Source organism: Ahaetulla prasina, chromosome 7 (assembly GCF_028640845.1).
Source record: "Ahaetulla prasina isolate Xishuangbanna chromosome 7, ASM2864084v1, whole genome shotgun sequence".
Classification (NCBI taxonomy): domain Eukaryota; kingdom Metazoa; phylum Chordata; class Lepidosauria; order Squamata; family Colubridae; genus Ahaetulla; species Ahaetulla prasina.
Genome location: NC_080545.1, coordinates 53,876,636 through 53,893,572, shown reverse-complemented (window position 1 = coordinate 53,893,572; position 16,937 = coordinate 53,876,636). Strand labels below are relative to the sequence as shown.

The 16,937-nt window shown below is 34.6% G+C and overlaps 1 protein-coding gene across 5 annotated transcripts in view; it reads left to right on the top strand.

The window, feature by feature from the left end:
• Window positions 1-6,342, top strand: part of PPP1R12A (protein phosphatase 1 regulatory subunit 12A) — a 107,833-nt gene extending 101,491 nt beyond the window's left edge. For all 5 annotated transcript variants that reach the window (XM_058191868.1, XM_058191867.1, XM_058191865.1 and 2 more), the window contains 2 exons: window positions 1,769-1,819; window positions 4,264-6,342. In XM_058191868.1, coding sequence (XP_058047851.1) covers window positions 1,769-1,819; window positions 4,264-4,350 — 138 coding nt within the window. In that variant the 3' untranslated portion in view covers window positions 4,351-6,342. The remainder of the gene's footprint in view (window positions 1-1,768; window positions 1,820-4,263) is intronic.
• The last annotated feature ends 10,595 nt before the right edge of the window (window positions 6,343-16,937 follow it).

The following is a 16,937-nucleotide window of genomic DNA, read 5'->3' as shown; positions in this document are numbered from 1 at the left end:
CACATATTGAATAAAATTCAATATGAACAGTGATTTTGGCCAACTTGCATCTAATAAGTCTCATGGAGCAATCAATATCAGCAGATATAGAACCACAGCTATGGTCATACAGGGATGTCACAGTCACCAGCATGATTTTTAAAAGCACAGTGGGCTAGACCAAAGGTTTTAAACTTTTTCAGGCTATAGCCCCTATTGTTATAAAACAGGACAAGTGTCCAATGTTAAGAAACTGGCAATAAAGCAGAGCTTATGCTTGTGTATAAAAATATGTATATATTTCATATTTTTCTCTTAGTCTCATGTGGAACCCATCAAGTTTTCTTTGAACCCAGTTTGAAAATCCTGGATTAGATAATTGCAATATAGAACCTTTTTAAAAATCAGTTCAAGTACAGTATGCAAGGTTCCATACATGTGGCTGACAGGATAGCTTTTTAGCCTAGAAAAATGTTCTCCATTTACACTTCCTAGAGCTTTGCAATATGTATTAATATAGAAAATACTAGACAGACAGAAATTTTATTTCAGCCATTGACCAATAAAATTATATTCAGTAAAATGAACAGGAAACTATCACTGACAACAGTTTATTAGCAACTATTTGTGGGCCAAGCTTATATCTTATGTAGCAAAAGTTTGCTACTTTTAGAGAAATAAATTTATCTTGATTGTTTAACAAGTGCAAATAAAAGTTATCAGAGGGCTCCAGAAATTTAAATAAAAGATTTAAATACAAAAGCTGTGGTACCCAAATCATAGCAGCAGAATGGGTTTTCATATGGGGTTTGCTTATGTTTCCCTTCCAAGATAGCTGTGGGTAATATAAGCCTTACAAATTTGTAGCCTTTTTCAGGCTTATGCCAATTAACTCACAGTTACTTAACTTATCACTGCTACACATGAACATATTTTAGTAACTAATTTTTTTATCAGTTTGTTAAGTAACCAGCAAATTTAGAAACAAATAACAGTGAATCATTATTGTATTATATTATTTAAGTTATTTTCTAAAACTGGGGAAAATATGCCAGCAAATTCACTTAACTATGATTAAACTAAATTCAAATGATTTGTATCTGAAAGGTGACCGACAAGAGTCAGTATCCATGGGGCGGTATGATCTAACCAGAGTTTTACACACTCAGCTGATGCTGCTTGTTTTGCATAACACTGTAGAATCCAGATGTTAATGTACACTTTGCAATAATTTGCTTTTTTCTTTCACATTTGAAAATGAATGATAAACACGTGTTTTAGCATATGCTTTTTAACTGGGCTCACAGCACTGGCAGACTGTCAACCAAAATTTGAGCTATGAAAGCGTTTGCTTTTTGGTACGAATTATAATAGAATAAGTCAAGGACTCACATGCAATATTACTGGTACACTAAAGTGTGTGAACTAACATTTGCTTGACTGTGATAGCTTATGCATTGTGCTTCCTTTAACTGAGTTCTTACCTCTATTGTATTTTAAAATATAAATTAAAATTTAGCTAAAGGAGTAATAGTAAACTTACAATATAAAATTATTGCCTGTATAGATTTATACAAATAATTTATTGAATAGAATGTATAGAATATGATCAACATTTTGTTATATTTTCTTAGTTTTAAAGTGGAATTCATTTTTTACACATCACTGGCCTTGCAAATTTCCCCTCACCGTGCTTCTGATTAAATGTGAACATCTTGGACTGTAGCACAATAAAATGAAAGCTATCTATCAAAATTATACATTCATTATTTCAAATGTTTCACTATAGGAACGAAGAGCTCTAGAAAGGCGAATATCTGAAATGGAAGAAGAACTCAAGGTAAATGTATTTTCTTAAATTTCTCCAAATTTAATTTTTTTTAAATTTAGTCATATACCATGATCATAACTTATATTAGTGTAATCCAATATAATTCTGCTTTTCTAAAAGAAAGTGACATTGTACCACACAAATTCATTTATGGCACTATGACTTAAAATTCTTAAATGTATTCTTGTAGCTTTTGTAGTATTGATGATTTGTTTTATTCCAGTTGTGAAAAATACAAGCCATTAAGTTTGGAGTATTGCCTTGAGACTATACTGAAATCACCCATATAATCCAAAGCTACTAAAAAGGGAAGTTTAGTTGACAGTTGTCAGTCATTTTTATTTCTTACTTTGTGAATAAAAAAAGATATTCCCAAGATAACTCAAAATAATATTCTGTATTACTCTTTCTTTCATTCTTGTCCACCTGGAGACAAACAAGCCATATTTCAGCTAATTTCATATTTATTAAACTTTTACCCTTTTTTTCTACTCATATAAGTGCTCATTTAGAACAGTAGAACAGGATGTAAAATACAACATATCGAAATTATAATCAATGACATTAGCATCATTTAAAGTTAAAAGCTTGACTAAAGAGATAGCTCCTTATCATTTTCCTAAGTAATAGAAGAGGGGGTACAAAGTTATTTCCTGTTGGAGAGCATTTCATTTTCCCTTATCTAGCTGGTACTGCCATTAGGCAATGCGTAAGATGCTGAATGTTTCCTCAAAGTTAGAGGGAAGAAGCAGTAAAGCTGGGTGTCTTCGATGACCTTCCTCAGTTCTTTCACTTTCTCAGTGGTTTGACATAAATATTAAAGAGCATTAACAAGATAGAAATCTGTGAGATACCTTAGATCAGTGATCAGAGTAGCAAGCAATAGTCTTCCAGCTCTGTTTTCTGGACACACTCTGATAAGAAGGACAAGAACCATTGTAGAGCAGTGCTCTTAATACCCAATCCTACTAAGCAGTGTGAAGGGTACCTTGTCAATGGTATTAATAGCTTCTGATAATTTGTATTCAATCTCCCCACCCACCCCCATCTTATTACCAGCAATCATCTGCCAAGATGGTCATAACATTCTCAGTGCCATATCCCAGATAAAACTTCTGATTAAAATAAATATTGAGCTTTAATGATAGAGATTCTATGGCCATAGAAAGCTTTTTCAGTACAGATTTTATCATTGGCTTTTTAAGCAGATAGAATACATTCAATACTTTTGTTCAACAATAAGCAAGAATCAGGCAAACAAATGGCGGGCCCTCATTTTTTCATTCACCCTGTTCACATTCTCCAAGGTCACAAGTTGAAAAGAATCTATATGAAGAGGTCATACAGTTGGCAAAGTTACCTTCCTATAATTGCCCAACATTGAATTCAAAATTGTAAATAGTAATGTTCATTTAAAAGAACAATGTATGAATACATATCTTTCAATACTTAGCAGAAATTGTATTGCCTTTCAGTTTATCTCAAACAACCTTAAACTCTGAATCATAGACACACACAAAATCTGAATTACTGCCTTGTGCATTTGAATGCCTGCTTGAGACATAATCTTCCATATGAGCTTTCAATATAGATGAAATTCAGTATTAATAAGACAAAATCAGAAAATAATTTAAAATGCATTAAGTGAATTTAAGAATAAACAAAATCCCATACTTACGCAGCAAATCCAGCATATGGTATATAAAGGAGGTTTGTTATTTAATTCCTTCCCTGCTCCCTTCCTTTCCCTACTCATTTCTGAGAAGGCAGAGCCTTCTTAGCCCTGCCTTCTCAACAAAAGAGCAAACTAAATCTCCCAAATAACAAATTGTCTTTTCATACTGCATCCAACTACCTATTTGTTAAGAAACCATAGCTTTTGCTAATGCCCTTTTAAGTTCTACATAGATTATTTAGCACAGGGCTCCCCAATCCCCAGTCTGTGGACCGGTAGCGGGCCACAGCATGCTAGCAACCAGTCCGTACAAACAAGCAAAGCCCCATCCACTCTATGCAGGCAGCATGCAAAACCACATCTCCTCTGGTCCACAGAAAAACCTTTCTCCATGGAACTGGTCTCTGGAGTTTGGGAGCTGCTGATTTAGCATAATCAGCCCAACAGTCAAGAAATGAACAATACCCCAGTCAAGAAACCGTCAGACAAGCTAATAATAAACAGCCCAATCAAAGAACTTCCAAGACCAACATTGGCAGGGCAAGACACTAGAATATAAACTTAGAGCAAACCCCAAACCTTACTAACACTGATGAAGTTACCTAGTTTGGGTAATGAAATGTCTGTAAGAGAACAACCAAGCTCAGAGAGCATCAAGGACCCTCTGAACTTTTATTAGATGATAAGATTATATAATATTTATCTATAAAGATACTTATTTCTGGAAAAAATGTGTTTTTTTTCCAGATATCACAGTCCTATTGTTTTTCTTTTATAGATGCTACCAGATCTGAAGGCTGATAACCAGAGGCTAAAGGATGAAAATGGGGCCTTGATTAGAGTGATCAGCAAGCTTTCCAAATAGAATTTGTTTATTCTCATCAGCGAATCATGGGATTGCACATAATGAGTAACTCCAGTGGACCATAGCATGGAAGTCACTGGATGCCTGGGAAGATTTCTTGGAAACTGTTGTTTTCAGATATTCTGCCAAAAGCCCTTTTACCTGGGTGTGTGTTTTTTAAACCAGGATCATATTTTCATGTGTTAAAGCAGCTGCTGAGAAGACAAAATGACTGAGAAATCTTGTTTACAGCTACTGCATATAAGGAAAGTGTTCAAGGCCTGATAAGCCTCAGATATTTAACCAGTAAGCCTTAGTTGTACATAAACATGTTTAAAAAAAGCTTTCTGCTATCACAGTTACTTTATTTTGTTGTTTCGTCACTGTTTCTGGTTTTCCCCCCTTATTTTGATTTTTTTTAAAAAAATATCTAAGTTTGGATTTGTGTGTTCCCTTCTAATTATTCATGTACCAGATTTTTTCTTTGTACAGTATTCTCACAGCTTTATATATACAGAGACACACATCCTTTAGAAATACTACAGTGTAACTAACTAATCCTGTATTTTTCAGTCATCCACCCCAAAATGGTTTCAAGGAACCTTTGCTTTCACAGTTGTGCAATATGCATTTATTTCTATGAAAGATGCTTTAAAAAGTCAACTGAAAATAGATTATTTGAATTTTTTGGTCTCTAGCCTCAATTGGTCACTTTTTCAAAAGAAAAGAAAACGGACTGTAGTGCAAAACATTAGATTCTGTAACCTTCACATTAATTTTAGTAGGTACTGAGTGATGCTGTATATATTAATGTATATTGTTTGGATTTTTCAGACCCACATGATACGCTTGAATAAAAATTCTCTATTTGCAAATACAGTAAATTAGGCTGCCCCAGATTAAATGAATATATATTCATTTTTATGATTTAAAGTTTAGAAAAATGAGTTATGGAGCCACTCTTCAAAAATATGTCTAATTATAAAAAACCTTTTCCTCCCAATTTCCAGTTGAATAGTGTTCACTTTAATAACACTTAAATAGAACATATTCAATACATTTCACATATCTTTATTTGAGTACATCCAAACCTGCTGTGCTAGTCAAAGTAAACCTCAAAGGCATTTGAAAGCCCAGCCTTTTATTTTATACATGCACTGCTGTTGCCATGTGAAGAGGATCATTTTATACATTTCAGTGGCCTTCTAAAAAGTATTCCAATGAAGATAGCTTTTGTTAGAAAAAAACAGCTTTTATATGTTCTCTAAAATGATTAAATACAGCTGTCTTATTGGCCTACAGACTAATGCCTAAAAATCACTGAACAGTTCTACCGCTAAAATAAATTGTACATTGTAAAGCTTGTAGTAGCTATTGTATTATTGATTGTATACTATATTAAATGTGAATTTGTACCCCTTCATTTTAAAAGGTCATTGTGTTCTACTGCCTACTTCTTGGGGAACTACTTCATTTTGGGGTGGAAAGGAGAAGGATTGGGTGACCTAAGTCCCCTTTGTGGGCTGGACAGAGGTAGAATGGGAAGATTTTTTTGAAGATGTTGTAACATTTTGCTCTTACTACCAAGCTCAGGATTCTTGATTCTAAGGTACAGTACGAGGATAGTTCTGGGGTATCTTGTTACAAGTTAGGTCTTTATAACTTTAAAGATGGACATGGTCTTTCATGCTCTTAAGCTAATAAACAAACCAAGCAGAGAATTGTTCCATCTGAGCAACTGTGACACACTGAGAAATGTTGTGGATTGGTTGGGCATACTGTGGATTATATTTGGTAATGTTTTGGATGCCTGTGAATGATTAAATATGTCTCTAATATTTTAGTGTTTTTATATATAGGTTATTTATTCTTTCAAAACTGGCTACTGTGTTGCATTGATTTTATTGGTAGTATTGAGCAGACCTTGCATCTGCATGAAACTATTTGCAAAACCCACTATTTTGCAAAAAAAAAATGTATTTTGACATATACAAATAAAATGAATAAAATAATTTCAAATGTGTGAATTTTAATGAAAATACATTTGAAAAATTAAAGTTTAATATTATTTACTATTATAATACCAGTTATTGGGGGACATATTTTTCATTTTTTCACTTTTCAGAGATTGTATGTATTTGCATACCCATAAGCATATAGGTGAAGCCATTTCTATGCAATCTGTTACAACTGGAGAAAGGGTTTACAGTACAGAATTTTACATAATTCTGCCTGCCTGCAGAATTCTGCCTACCATGCAAAGAAGTTTTTATGTTTTCTAATGATAAAAACGTACAATCCTACTTGATTAAGTTACTGAATTCTTCTGTAGTTGAATATATTAGAGACTTTATATAGATTATTTTAATCAACACTAAGCACCCTTTCTATTCCAACGTATCAAGAAAGGTCGAATCTATGATTACATTGGATTTCTCAGTGGAAATAATATTTTGTTATCTCTACTTCTTAAATATTAAAAAGATAATTTATGTAGCATTTTTCCTAAACCATAGTGAGTAGTAAACTTTTCATGCAGTTAATATTGTAAAAGCTTGTATGGCATAGAAAGAAAAGCTTGTACATTGAATAGCAATTGCATTGAATTGAATTTCATAATCATTTCAGTGGGAAAAAATGATTTTCTTAATATATCAGCTAAAAAGAGTGGACTATTGCAAAGAAGCAATAGTGGATAAGAAGTCTCAAATCCTGTGCTGTGGGAATGTTATGCTGGGCAATACGCCTGCTGATAAATGCCTTAGTCAGAACACAAGGTCAGAAACTTTGCTTTGGAAGAAAATTGCCCTTATGTAGGGGGAAAAGACATAGTTGTGAGCACTGTATAATTTAAAATCAGTCTTGCAGCACATGTGTGGTATGCAGTAAACAAATTTTTCTTCTAAAAACACTAAAGCTACAGAGTGGGCCTTTTTTAATTAAGTAAAGTCAAAGCATTTTTATTTTGAAAAAGCAAAACAAGAAAAAAAACTGGGTTTTTTTCAGCAACAAAAAGTTAAATCAGCAATAATGAACAAACTTTTTTAGTATTACTACTGAATTGTTTTTTTCTGTGAACCGTGTGGATTTGTATATTATCAGATTTGGTGAAAGTAGAAAAGCATTAAATAAGTTAATACCAAGAAAATGTAGGCATGCCTGCTGTTCAGATATAGTTTCAGACATTTAAGTTCAACATGATTTGGAAACTTATTTGATGTATACATGCTTTTGCTGTAAGTATGTGAAGAACTGTCTAGCACTGTGTTTTTGAATTACTGTCATCTTATTTCCTGACTCAAGGTTTAGGTAAAATAATTCTACCGATTCTATACTGCCTGTTTAAAATCCACAAAACAAATGCTTTTCCACATTCCTTTTGCCTCAGTCTTATTACAAAAATTATCAGGATAAGGAGTGCCATTAGTTGAAACATAATCAGTTGTGCTAAAATTATGCTCAATAGGAATTAATGTTGTATGGAACAACAACCATTCGATAATTATTTAGTATCATTTCAATGCCTCCTGCCACTGCAACTCTTCTCATTGCAAAGAAAGAGATTGGTGGAATAATGTTTCTTCTCTACTGCATAGTTGACATTTATAAACTGTGGGTATCCTACTGGAATTTTACCTATGTTAAAACTTTATGCAACACTCATGGTTTATAAATATCATCCGTTACCCAGACTTTTTAAATCCTCTTAAATAAATGACCTCAGTCTAAACTGAGTCATTGGTATAAAGTCTGATCTGGTTCAAAAGAAATTTTACTTAACTAAATGGATGTGTTATAAGCCCTCTTTAACCAAGCAAAGAAGAAAGCTATAGTCAGCCTGAGTGGAATAATCCTGACTTTGCCTTTTAACAATTTGCTATATGCCCTATGATTATATGCATTTCTTTAAAATGAATCAGGCCTTGAATGAAAAACAATTCCCTCCTTTTCTTATGAGCATATGATTCTAAAATATGGATCATATCCTGCCAAAACTGGGTTCTTCCTCTGCTTTAGATGCTAATTCACATAGGGAAACAATCTGTCTTTACTTAAATAAATGATTGGTTCGTAAAGAACAGAACTATTTATCATTAAAAATATATGAATGAATTGAAGTTGGATATTTCTGGAAGAGTTTGAACACTCCATATAGTACTTTAGTCTTTGATACATTTCTGTTCCTGCAGTCCATACAAGTAAATTAAATTGTTCTTGTAGCTGCTGCTGCTAACAAACATTCCCTTCAGTAACTTAAAGCTATGGCAGAGAAAGGTATTCTAAACTGGGACAGCAGGTGGCATGCATGAACTTCCTTTTTAAAAAATAGTTACATATCACTAAAGAAGAATGTTTCAAAGTTACCATAAGCAAATATATTTATGTATGCTGTATCAAAATAGGTTTTTTTCCTCAAAAACAATCATTTTTACAGATTTTAAGTAAAAGTAATGTGTTCTGAAATTTAGCATGTTTTCTGACTCCATAGATGCAATAATTAATAATGCATTATAAAACCTTTCTCCACTGGTGTTAGAACTACATTTTCCAGAATTGCCTGTTGGCATGGCTTGTATTTCACTAAAATGTTATTTGCTATCTCCAGTAGTATTTCAGCTTGTGTATGTTATTCTCTCCTACTCAGTCCATTTAATGACGCAGGCTTGTTGGCTAGAGAGTTTAGGTCTCTGCAAACTCACTGTTTTGCTTTTTGCTTTTAAAGGAAAAATCATTGTTGGAACTATTAAAGAAGAGCTACCCACACCCTTCCCTGCCCTCCTTTCTCCAATCCAAATTATTTGCAAACTATTTCCTTTCAAACATGTTTGAAATATGGGATGAAGTTGGAAGAAATAAACAAGAATTTAGAGAAACTGGCAAATTAAGAAAATATTCCATCCCTCTCAACTCTGCATTCACCTCCTTTACCTTTCATTCGCCTATGCATTTAATTATTCTACATTTATTTTAACAAATATTCATGCAACTTTAAGTTCATAATCTTGCTGCATTGTACACATTCCTACACAGGGCAAAAATCTAGTGCTGCACAAACTTTTTGGTAAGAAGTTACCATTGTGCATGTTCTTGGCTATGATTTCATCTCTTTGTTCAAACCATTATAGCGACAGTATTTTCATGTAGGTGTTTGTGTTACTGTTTTCAGCAACAGTGAAGATATTCATATGATTTTCCTCCTCCTCCCCCATAATTACCTGATTGCATTTACAAACCAACGGCATCCGCATGGGGAGCGAAAGGTGGGGGGGACAAACTGATGGAAGCAATGCTGTGACACTAGCCCTGTTCCTTTTCTATTGGCCGTGCAACAACTAAAGGGGGGTGAAGCATGCAGCACAATGTCATCTTGCTTTACTTATCCAAAGTAATTCCACCTATGACAATGATACCTGCCTTCTACCAATATTGGGCAAGTTAAGTGGCATTTTAACTGAACTAAAGAACAAATTGCAAATTACTTATTGTATCCATGAAGTGCTATGAGATAAGCAGGGCAAGCCTAAAGGAGAGGTCCCAACGTGTCATCCGTCTCGAGTCCCTTCGTGCCCACAAGTTCTAAGCCCAGCCTACCCTGAATTCCATTGACTCTTACCTACCAGCAATTTGCTTTGACCATTAGTAGTTCAAATTCTTGTAGAGTGCATAAGCTTGCAATAAACCTTTATATTCATTTGAACTGCCTGGTCTTCTCATTTTCCTATGCTTAATAGTAGATGCTTAACAAACTCCAAATGCAGCTAGGATTCTGTATTGAATTATTTCATCTCTTAAATCTAATCTCTTTCCTTGAGCTATCTCCTCTGGCTACAGTATATAATGAGTGTACCACATACAAACAGGTATCAGAAGAATGGCATTAGAGACCTGTTACTTCTGGAGGTTATCTAGTGAGTTCTGAAGTCCACCAGACTCTTCCTACTTTTTACTTATTGATAACTTCCTTGAAAGGGACGCAGAGAAGGCTATTCAAATATTCATATATTCATATTATTCAAGTTTCGTTTTAACATTGATTTGCTGTACATACGTACAGATATTTTGAATATGTACTTATAATTATGTATTTTATTTTATTTAAAACATTTGTATAGCCAACCATCTTGCAACCAATTCAAAATTATTCCCATTTTCAGTTGAATATTAATGTGGGAATTAAAAGTTTGGAAACTTATATAAATATTTGTTATACGCCTTTAAAAAATATTCTGTCTCCCTCTACAAATTTAGGATTGGCCAGTCCAACCAACTGATACCCAAAAGACATGATGGTTTTGGATCACCACACTTGTAATTTCTCTCCAGTTCTGGGCCGTTGTTCAGCAGCTCATTTTCTTAGCCATTTAGACAGTCATCACTTCTTACAAATGAAAATTTCAGCATTCTAATTGTCAATTGGGATTCCCCTTATATAGTTTATGCCCACAATTCACCACACACGAGAATCCAAAATGGCTTATGCATTCCATGTAAACCATTTGTGGATGCTGGTCTTTATTATTTATTCTGAAGTTTTTGATTACAGTAACTTTTGGAAATCTCTTGGAGGTTTCTATTTCCTGTGCTTGTTTCTCTCACGAGTTATATGCCTTGAAAGCAGATCAATATTACAATTTTATTGTAATAAACTGGTTCTTTAGCACAATATTTTTTCCTCCACCAAACATGTGTTGTATCAATTAGCTGTAGTTCTGTGAAGTTTCTTTTTTACTGTCTTCTAATTGTCTTGAACAATTTTTCATTCACTGAAGATTTATAAAAGATTAGGTAGAATACACAGTGGAGTTATTTGTTCAGGCTTCCTATCTATTTTTGTGGTATGAGAGATCCAAGAAGAGATTGCCAATATCAGGTCAGTATTTGGTTTTCATTACTTTTCATTACTTGGTCCTCTGCTTCTGATGTAGTGTCATCTGATCTTTACAAAGCGGATTATGTGGCCATAAGCTTGTACATTCTTGAGGCATTTTCATTTGGATATCACTTCTGGAGTAGATATTTCTTTTGGCAGGACAGTGTTATTCTTTATGGCCATATGACTGATTTCAGTTGAAGTAAGCTTTGATAAATCCATGTGTGTCCCAATTTCTCCAAATCATAAAACTTGTGTTTTCTGATCTGCTGTTCAGAGGGAAAATATAGGAACGACATGCAGGAGCATATGCACTAGATGATGGAATTTTTTTCTCCTCTGCAAAGACCCTCACAATTCTAGATGCTTGCGCTGAAAACACAAATGAGGTTTTTAAACCATTGGTTCTCAAACTGGGTGATACTATGATTCCAGGTGTTGCAAGAATTTGTGCAACACCTCACCAAGCCAAATAAATTAATTGGGATTAAGACTGGAAAGAGATGCATACATCACTTACTTTTAATCATTTTTAGTCTATATTTCAAATAAAACAGCAATAGAACTGTTGGAAGAAATGTCCATCTGGGTTCAGTTCCAAGTGGGAAGAAAGTCACTGGAAACATGGAGACTGCTTGGAAAGATGGTTTAATGGTGGACAGGATCACATGGTTTGAAGTCCTGGGTAGCTGACTACATGGAGTGGAGAGAGATATATATTTATACCCTCTCTTGGGCTTTGAACTTGCTTCCTGTTCCTGTGAAATAAATGTATTCTGATTGGTTGTCAGACTCCCATGGGACTATACAGGGATAACTTTGTAGATTGTCTTGAGTCCTGGGCTTGGTTGAATCTTGCTGGGTGATGTAATCTTCCCAGATGGCATTTCGTGAGATGGCTAGAAGGCTAATCCTGTTGTTTCCGGAGGGTGAAGTTCTTTTGTATTGTAGATAAGCTGGCCCAGCCTTTTGTCTTGTAGATAGGTTGGCACCAGTCTTTCTGGGGCTATTAGCAAAGGTGGGGGCTACTTTCCAAGAACATGTTTCTCCTTTTCTCATCCAAGGAGGTATAATATTCTCCTTTTTAATATTTCCTAGAATATGTCATTCTTCTAGGAAAGGGGTAGGTGCTAACTTCTTACAGAACCTTAAACATTTTAATAAATAAAAACATCCACATTTAAAACTACATTTTCTAGTTTAACTAGCTTCTTTTTTCACCGGTCCAATGGTAAGGTTGCTGCAAATAGATACCTTATTTTCATTTTTTTTAAAAAAAAGCTAAAGCCATTTTTACAGGATTTATATGCTGTAGTTAGATAAAAGGCAAATATGTATAGGCAGTGGCTGACTCCAGTCAGTGATAGTCAAATGTAATTCATTTGTATGAACAATTATTTTCACTTTCTAAAGTCAGAGAAAAATATATAAAATAATGCTTCCTTTCCTGGACCATGGATATGGGAAAAATTGGTTTCACCTAAACTGCTGCAGTTTGCAAAACATTGGCAGGTGATAAGCTGCTTTTGGTGCTGTACTGGAAGAGCTGATGCTTGTGATAAATCCTTTAAGCCTAGAGCCTGGTATTACAAACCTTTAGCCTTATTTTTGCAATTCTCTGCTTGCTTCAGCGTTACAGCTCCTACATCAGAAGTTCCTCTGCAGACTGAAGGTCATACCAGATGATCAGAGATTACAAAGGAGCCTCATGCCCTCCAGACATGATTATTCTTCCTTTTAAAAAGTGAGTACAATATTTTAAAACACCAAAACAAACAGTTGGTGTTCATTTAAATTTGTGGAAATTTCATTTCTTTTCCATTTTAAAAAAATCTATTCAATCGTGTCTGTTTCTTGGAGAGTCTGGACAAGTCCCTGGAATTTACATGGCAAGGTTTTCCAGATGTGGTTTGTCACTGCCTCCTTTCAAGGGCAGAAAGAAAATGACTAGTCCAAGGTCACCCAAGCTGGTTTTACACCTAAAGCAGACTAGAACTCCCAGCCTCCCAGTTTCTAGCCTGATACTTTAACCACTACATCTTGTCTGTCATATTTTACATACTTCTACACAGAATTAGTAAGCTTGCAATAGAGGATAGTTTCTCAGCCTTGGCATTTTTAAGACATGTGGACTTCAATTCCCAGGATTGTCCAGCCAATATACTAGGAATTGAAGTCCACACATCTTAATGTTGCCATAGTTGGTAAGTGCTACTCTAGAGGACCATCCATATGAAACCTCTCACAGTCCATTGTTTTGCAATTAATCCCCCGCCCTCAACTCAGAGAGATTATAAATCACATTTTGAGGCATATCTGTAGTGCAACTGAATTTTACTTCATTTGCCTTACCTGTCTCAATTTTGTTAATATTTATTCTGTACAAAGTTAATCCTACTGGGCCTCTTTGTGGTGACGTTCTTCCATCTCTGGGAATTTTTGTCATGACTTTTTTCCAGCTATCTCTTGACTTACTTTTATGTTGATTGAATTGTATCTTCTTGTATGATTAACTCTTCTCTGAGTTGTTTAGATCCATTCCAATTTTTATTTTGCTCTGATGGCTTCATGTAGATGCTAACCTCCCCCATCCCATATCTTTATATGAGCCATTATGCCACAAATGAATAAAACCAGGACCAGTGAATAGTGTAAGTAGTTAGTATTTATTCATGTAATATGTTTATTTAAAATCAATATTCATCACAACACAGATGAAAAAGAATCCCTCCGAAAATGCAGTCTAAACTAATGAAATCTATCTAGAAAAAACTCTTCAGTAAATTCATAGACAACATTACACAGCTAATAAGTAATTTTCCTATTATATGAAATAGTCTACATCCAACATGAACTGTCTGACTTCAATTTTAGCCTTTTATGTCTAAGGCAGTATAGATTATTTCCACAGATCTAAATGGAAATATTTGCTTAATCCAAACAAGCCTATAACTACACTTGAAATATTACCTGAAGCCAAACATAAAAGATTCACTTGTGAATGATAAGACAAAGCAATAGTTAGCCCAATTTATTAGGGAGTTATTCATAACAAGCAAGGAATAGCTGACAGTAAAACAGGGGACCTTTTTACTGTAACCTTTCAGTCATATACAGTGTATATGTGCATATTATACACGAGTTAAGTAGTAGTATTAGTCAGAAGTGGTAATTCAGTAAAAAATAAACATTAAGAATGACTTAATCATGACATTCCATAAATGTCTAAAATGGAATCTGGACTTTGTTTCTGAGAAGACTTCTTCTCAGTAGGAGATTGCACATTGTAGTGATTACATATGCCTATCTATTTAATTGGCATAGTTCTCAGCTCAGAAACACTCTTTTTTGCTAGTACCAAGTAATAATACCAAGACTGAGTCTGGGTTCTTATATCACGATGAATTATAATGTAGTTTGCATGGTGTAGGCTTAGAATGTTACATGAAGCTATCCATTGTAATTTAATAAATCAGTTTTCAGAGAGGGAATTTGGGTGTGCTACACTAAAAGCAACCATGTATTATATTTCTTCTACTGCTCACATTTCCATAATTGCAAAGTTTAAACAATAATTAGCTTACCGAACCTAATTTCCTATTTAATATAAAGCAACACTCTTTCTTATTAAAGATACAAAATTAAAAATAAGCATCTCGCATTAACTGGCTTTCACATTTTTGTATATATTTTTAGCTTTGTTTAAACATGAATTTGACTAAGATCATGTCTATATGTTTTTATCCGAAATGGTTTTCATTTTTAGTCAATCTTGCTTAAATTGTTTAATGGCTAAGCATTACAAGGTAGATCTAGAGAAAATCAAGTTAACTGTTCCTTTAGTTACAACTTAATAAAAAAAACAGGATTTCAGGAACTTACCAGAAAATTATTAGAAAAATGTGAAAGCTCCAAGAGCAGTTAACTGGAATGGGGTGGGGGTGAAAGAGATGGAGGAGTTAGTGTTTACAAACTTGTAAAAACATGATTCTAATGGAAACTGAAAATGAGCCAATAACTGTTGGATTGATATTAATATCATGGGCATTTTCATCTTTGAAGCTAGAAGGTGGCAACAGTTGGAATGTGATGTCTAAGGCTGAGGCAATTAAACAAGTTAGAACACACCTAAATAATAGCTCCTTGCTTGGTACTGATGCAAGCAAATTCTTTTCGAAAGTTCTGACTTTAAAAAGAATAGCTATTGACTTATATCACAAAAACAGATATTTGGGCTACACTAATTTTGGCACTAAACAATGGAATGAGATGCTGACATGTGGCTAGATTGCTTTTAAGGGCATTAGTTTTAATAATCCAGAGCAAAATAATTATCTGCAAAATTAGAAACAATAAAATCCTTACATATGGAAATAATTACCTCTTTTTACAGGAGATCTTTTGTTACTAACTTTATAAATTATTTTATTATTTGAACCTCACTTTTATTATTTTTACAAATAACTCAAGATGACAAACATATTATTTCCAAAATCTTTCATATGCCACTATATGCCACCTTCCCTCTTAATGAGTTTGGGTATATTATAAAGATGCAGTAAAACTACATACTGGAACACTGAAAGCAGGACAACTACAAAATGCAGGTTGCTGATGAACACTGGGTCTGTAAATAGTAAGATAGAATCTATAATTTGGTGCTAGAAGAACAAGTAAACCTGGCATGTAATATTGAGATCTAGTCAGACAGAAATGGGGAGGCTGACCCTTTGATGTTCTGGTTTGCAGGTACTGCAGAAACCATGAGCCCAAGATTGAAAAGGAAAATTTGTGCCCATTAGAAACACTCTGGCAATGATCAGTAGCACATCTTCAAAGGCAACTGGTTACATATGAGTTTGGGCTACAGGAACAAGTTTGGTCTATTGTCAGTTTGGTGCCTCTTTCGCTAGTCACAGCAGCCCATCAGGAACTTCTGGATTTTAGATGTGGACTGGGCTTGGAATTCATTGGATAGTCCATGTTCAGGCCTACTATCAGGGGTGGGTTCTAATTTTTTTTGCTACCGGTTCTGTGGGCGTGGCTTATTTTGTGGGCATGGCTTGATGGTCATGTGACAGTGGGTATGGCTTGATGGTCATATGACTGGGTAGGCGTGGCCAACTCAATGTCTCTCATGTCAAGGGGTACCTCCCCTGTCCCCTCCCCTCCCAGCCATTCCTTGTCACACCCAGCCTCAACGTATCTATAGTTCTGCAAAAATCTTGTTCACCTTTTTGCAACTTTATTATCTACATACTATAGATCAGGGGTCTCCAAACTTGGCCACTTCAACTCCCAGAATTCCTCAGCCAGCTTTGCTGTCTTAAAGTCTTAAAGTGGCCAAGATTAGAGACCTCTGCTATAGATGCACTTTCATGGACTTTCATGAAATTGAAAGGAAGAAATGGCTCACATGCTTTGCCCAAGAGTGTGATAGGCAACAGGCTTTTAAGGGGCTGCTAGAAAGAAGGGGGGAGGAAGTATTTTCCAAAGCATCAGAAGGCAAAACAAGAAGCAATGGATGGAAACTCAACAAAGAGAGAAGCAATCTAAAACTAAGGACAAACTTCTTGACAGTATGAACCTATATAGATTTCAGTCATAATTTCACATATAAAATAGCCATTCATGTAATACAACCTGCATATTGTTCAAAACGATCATTAGTATTATGGCTGATGTTTGACAGCAAGCCTAAAATCCCCATTCCCTCCCCACTCCAGGGGAAGGTTAC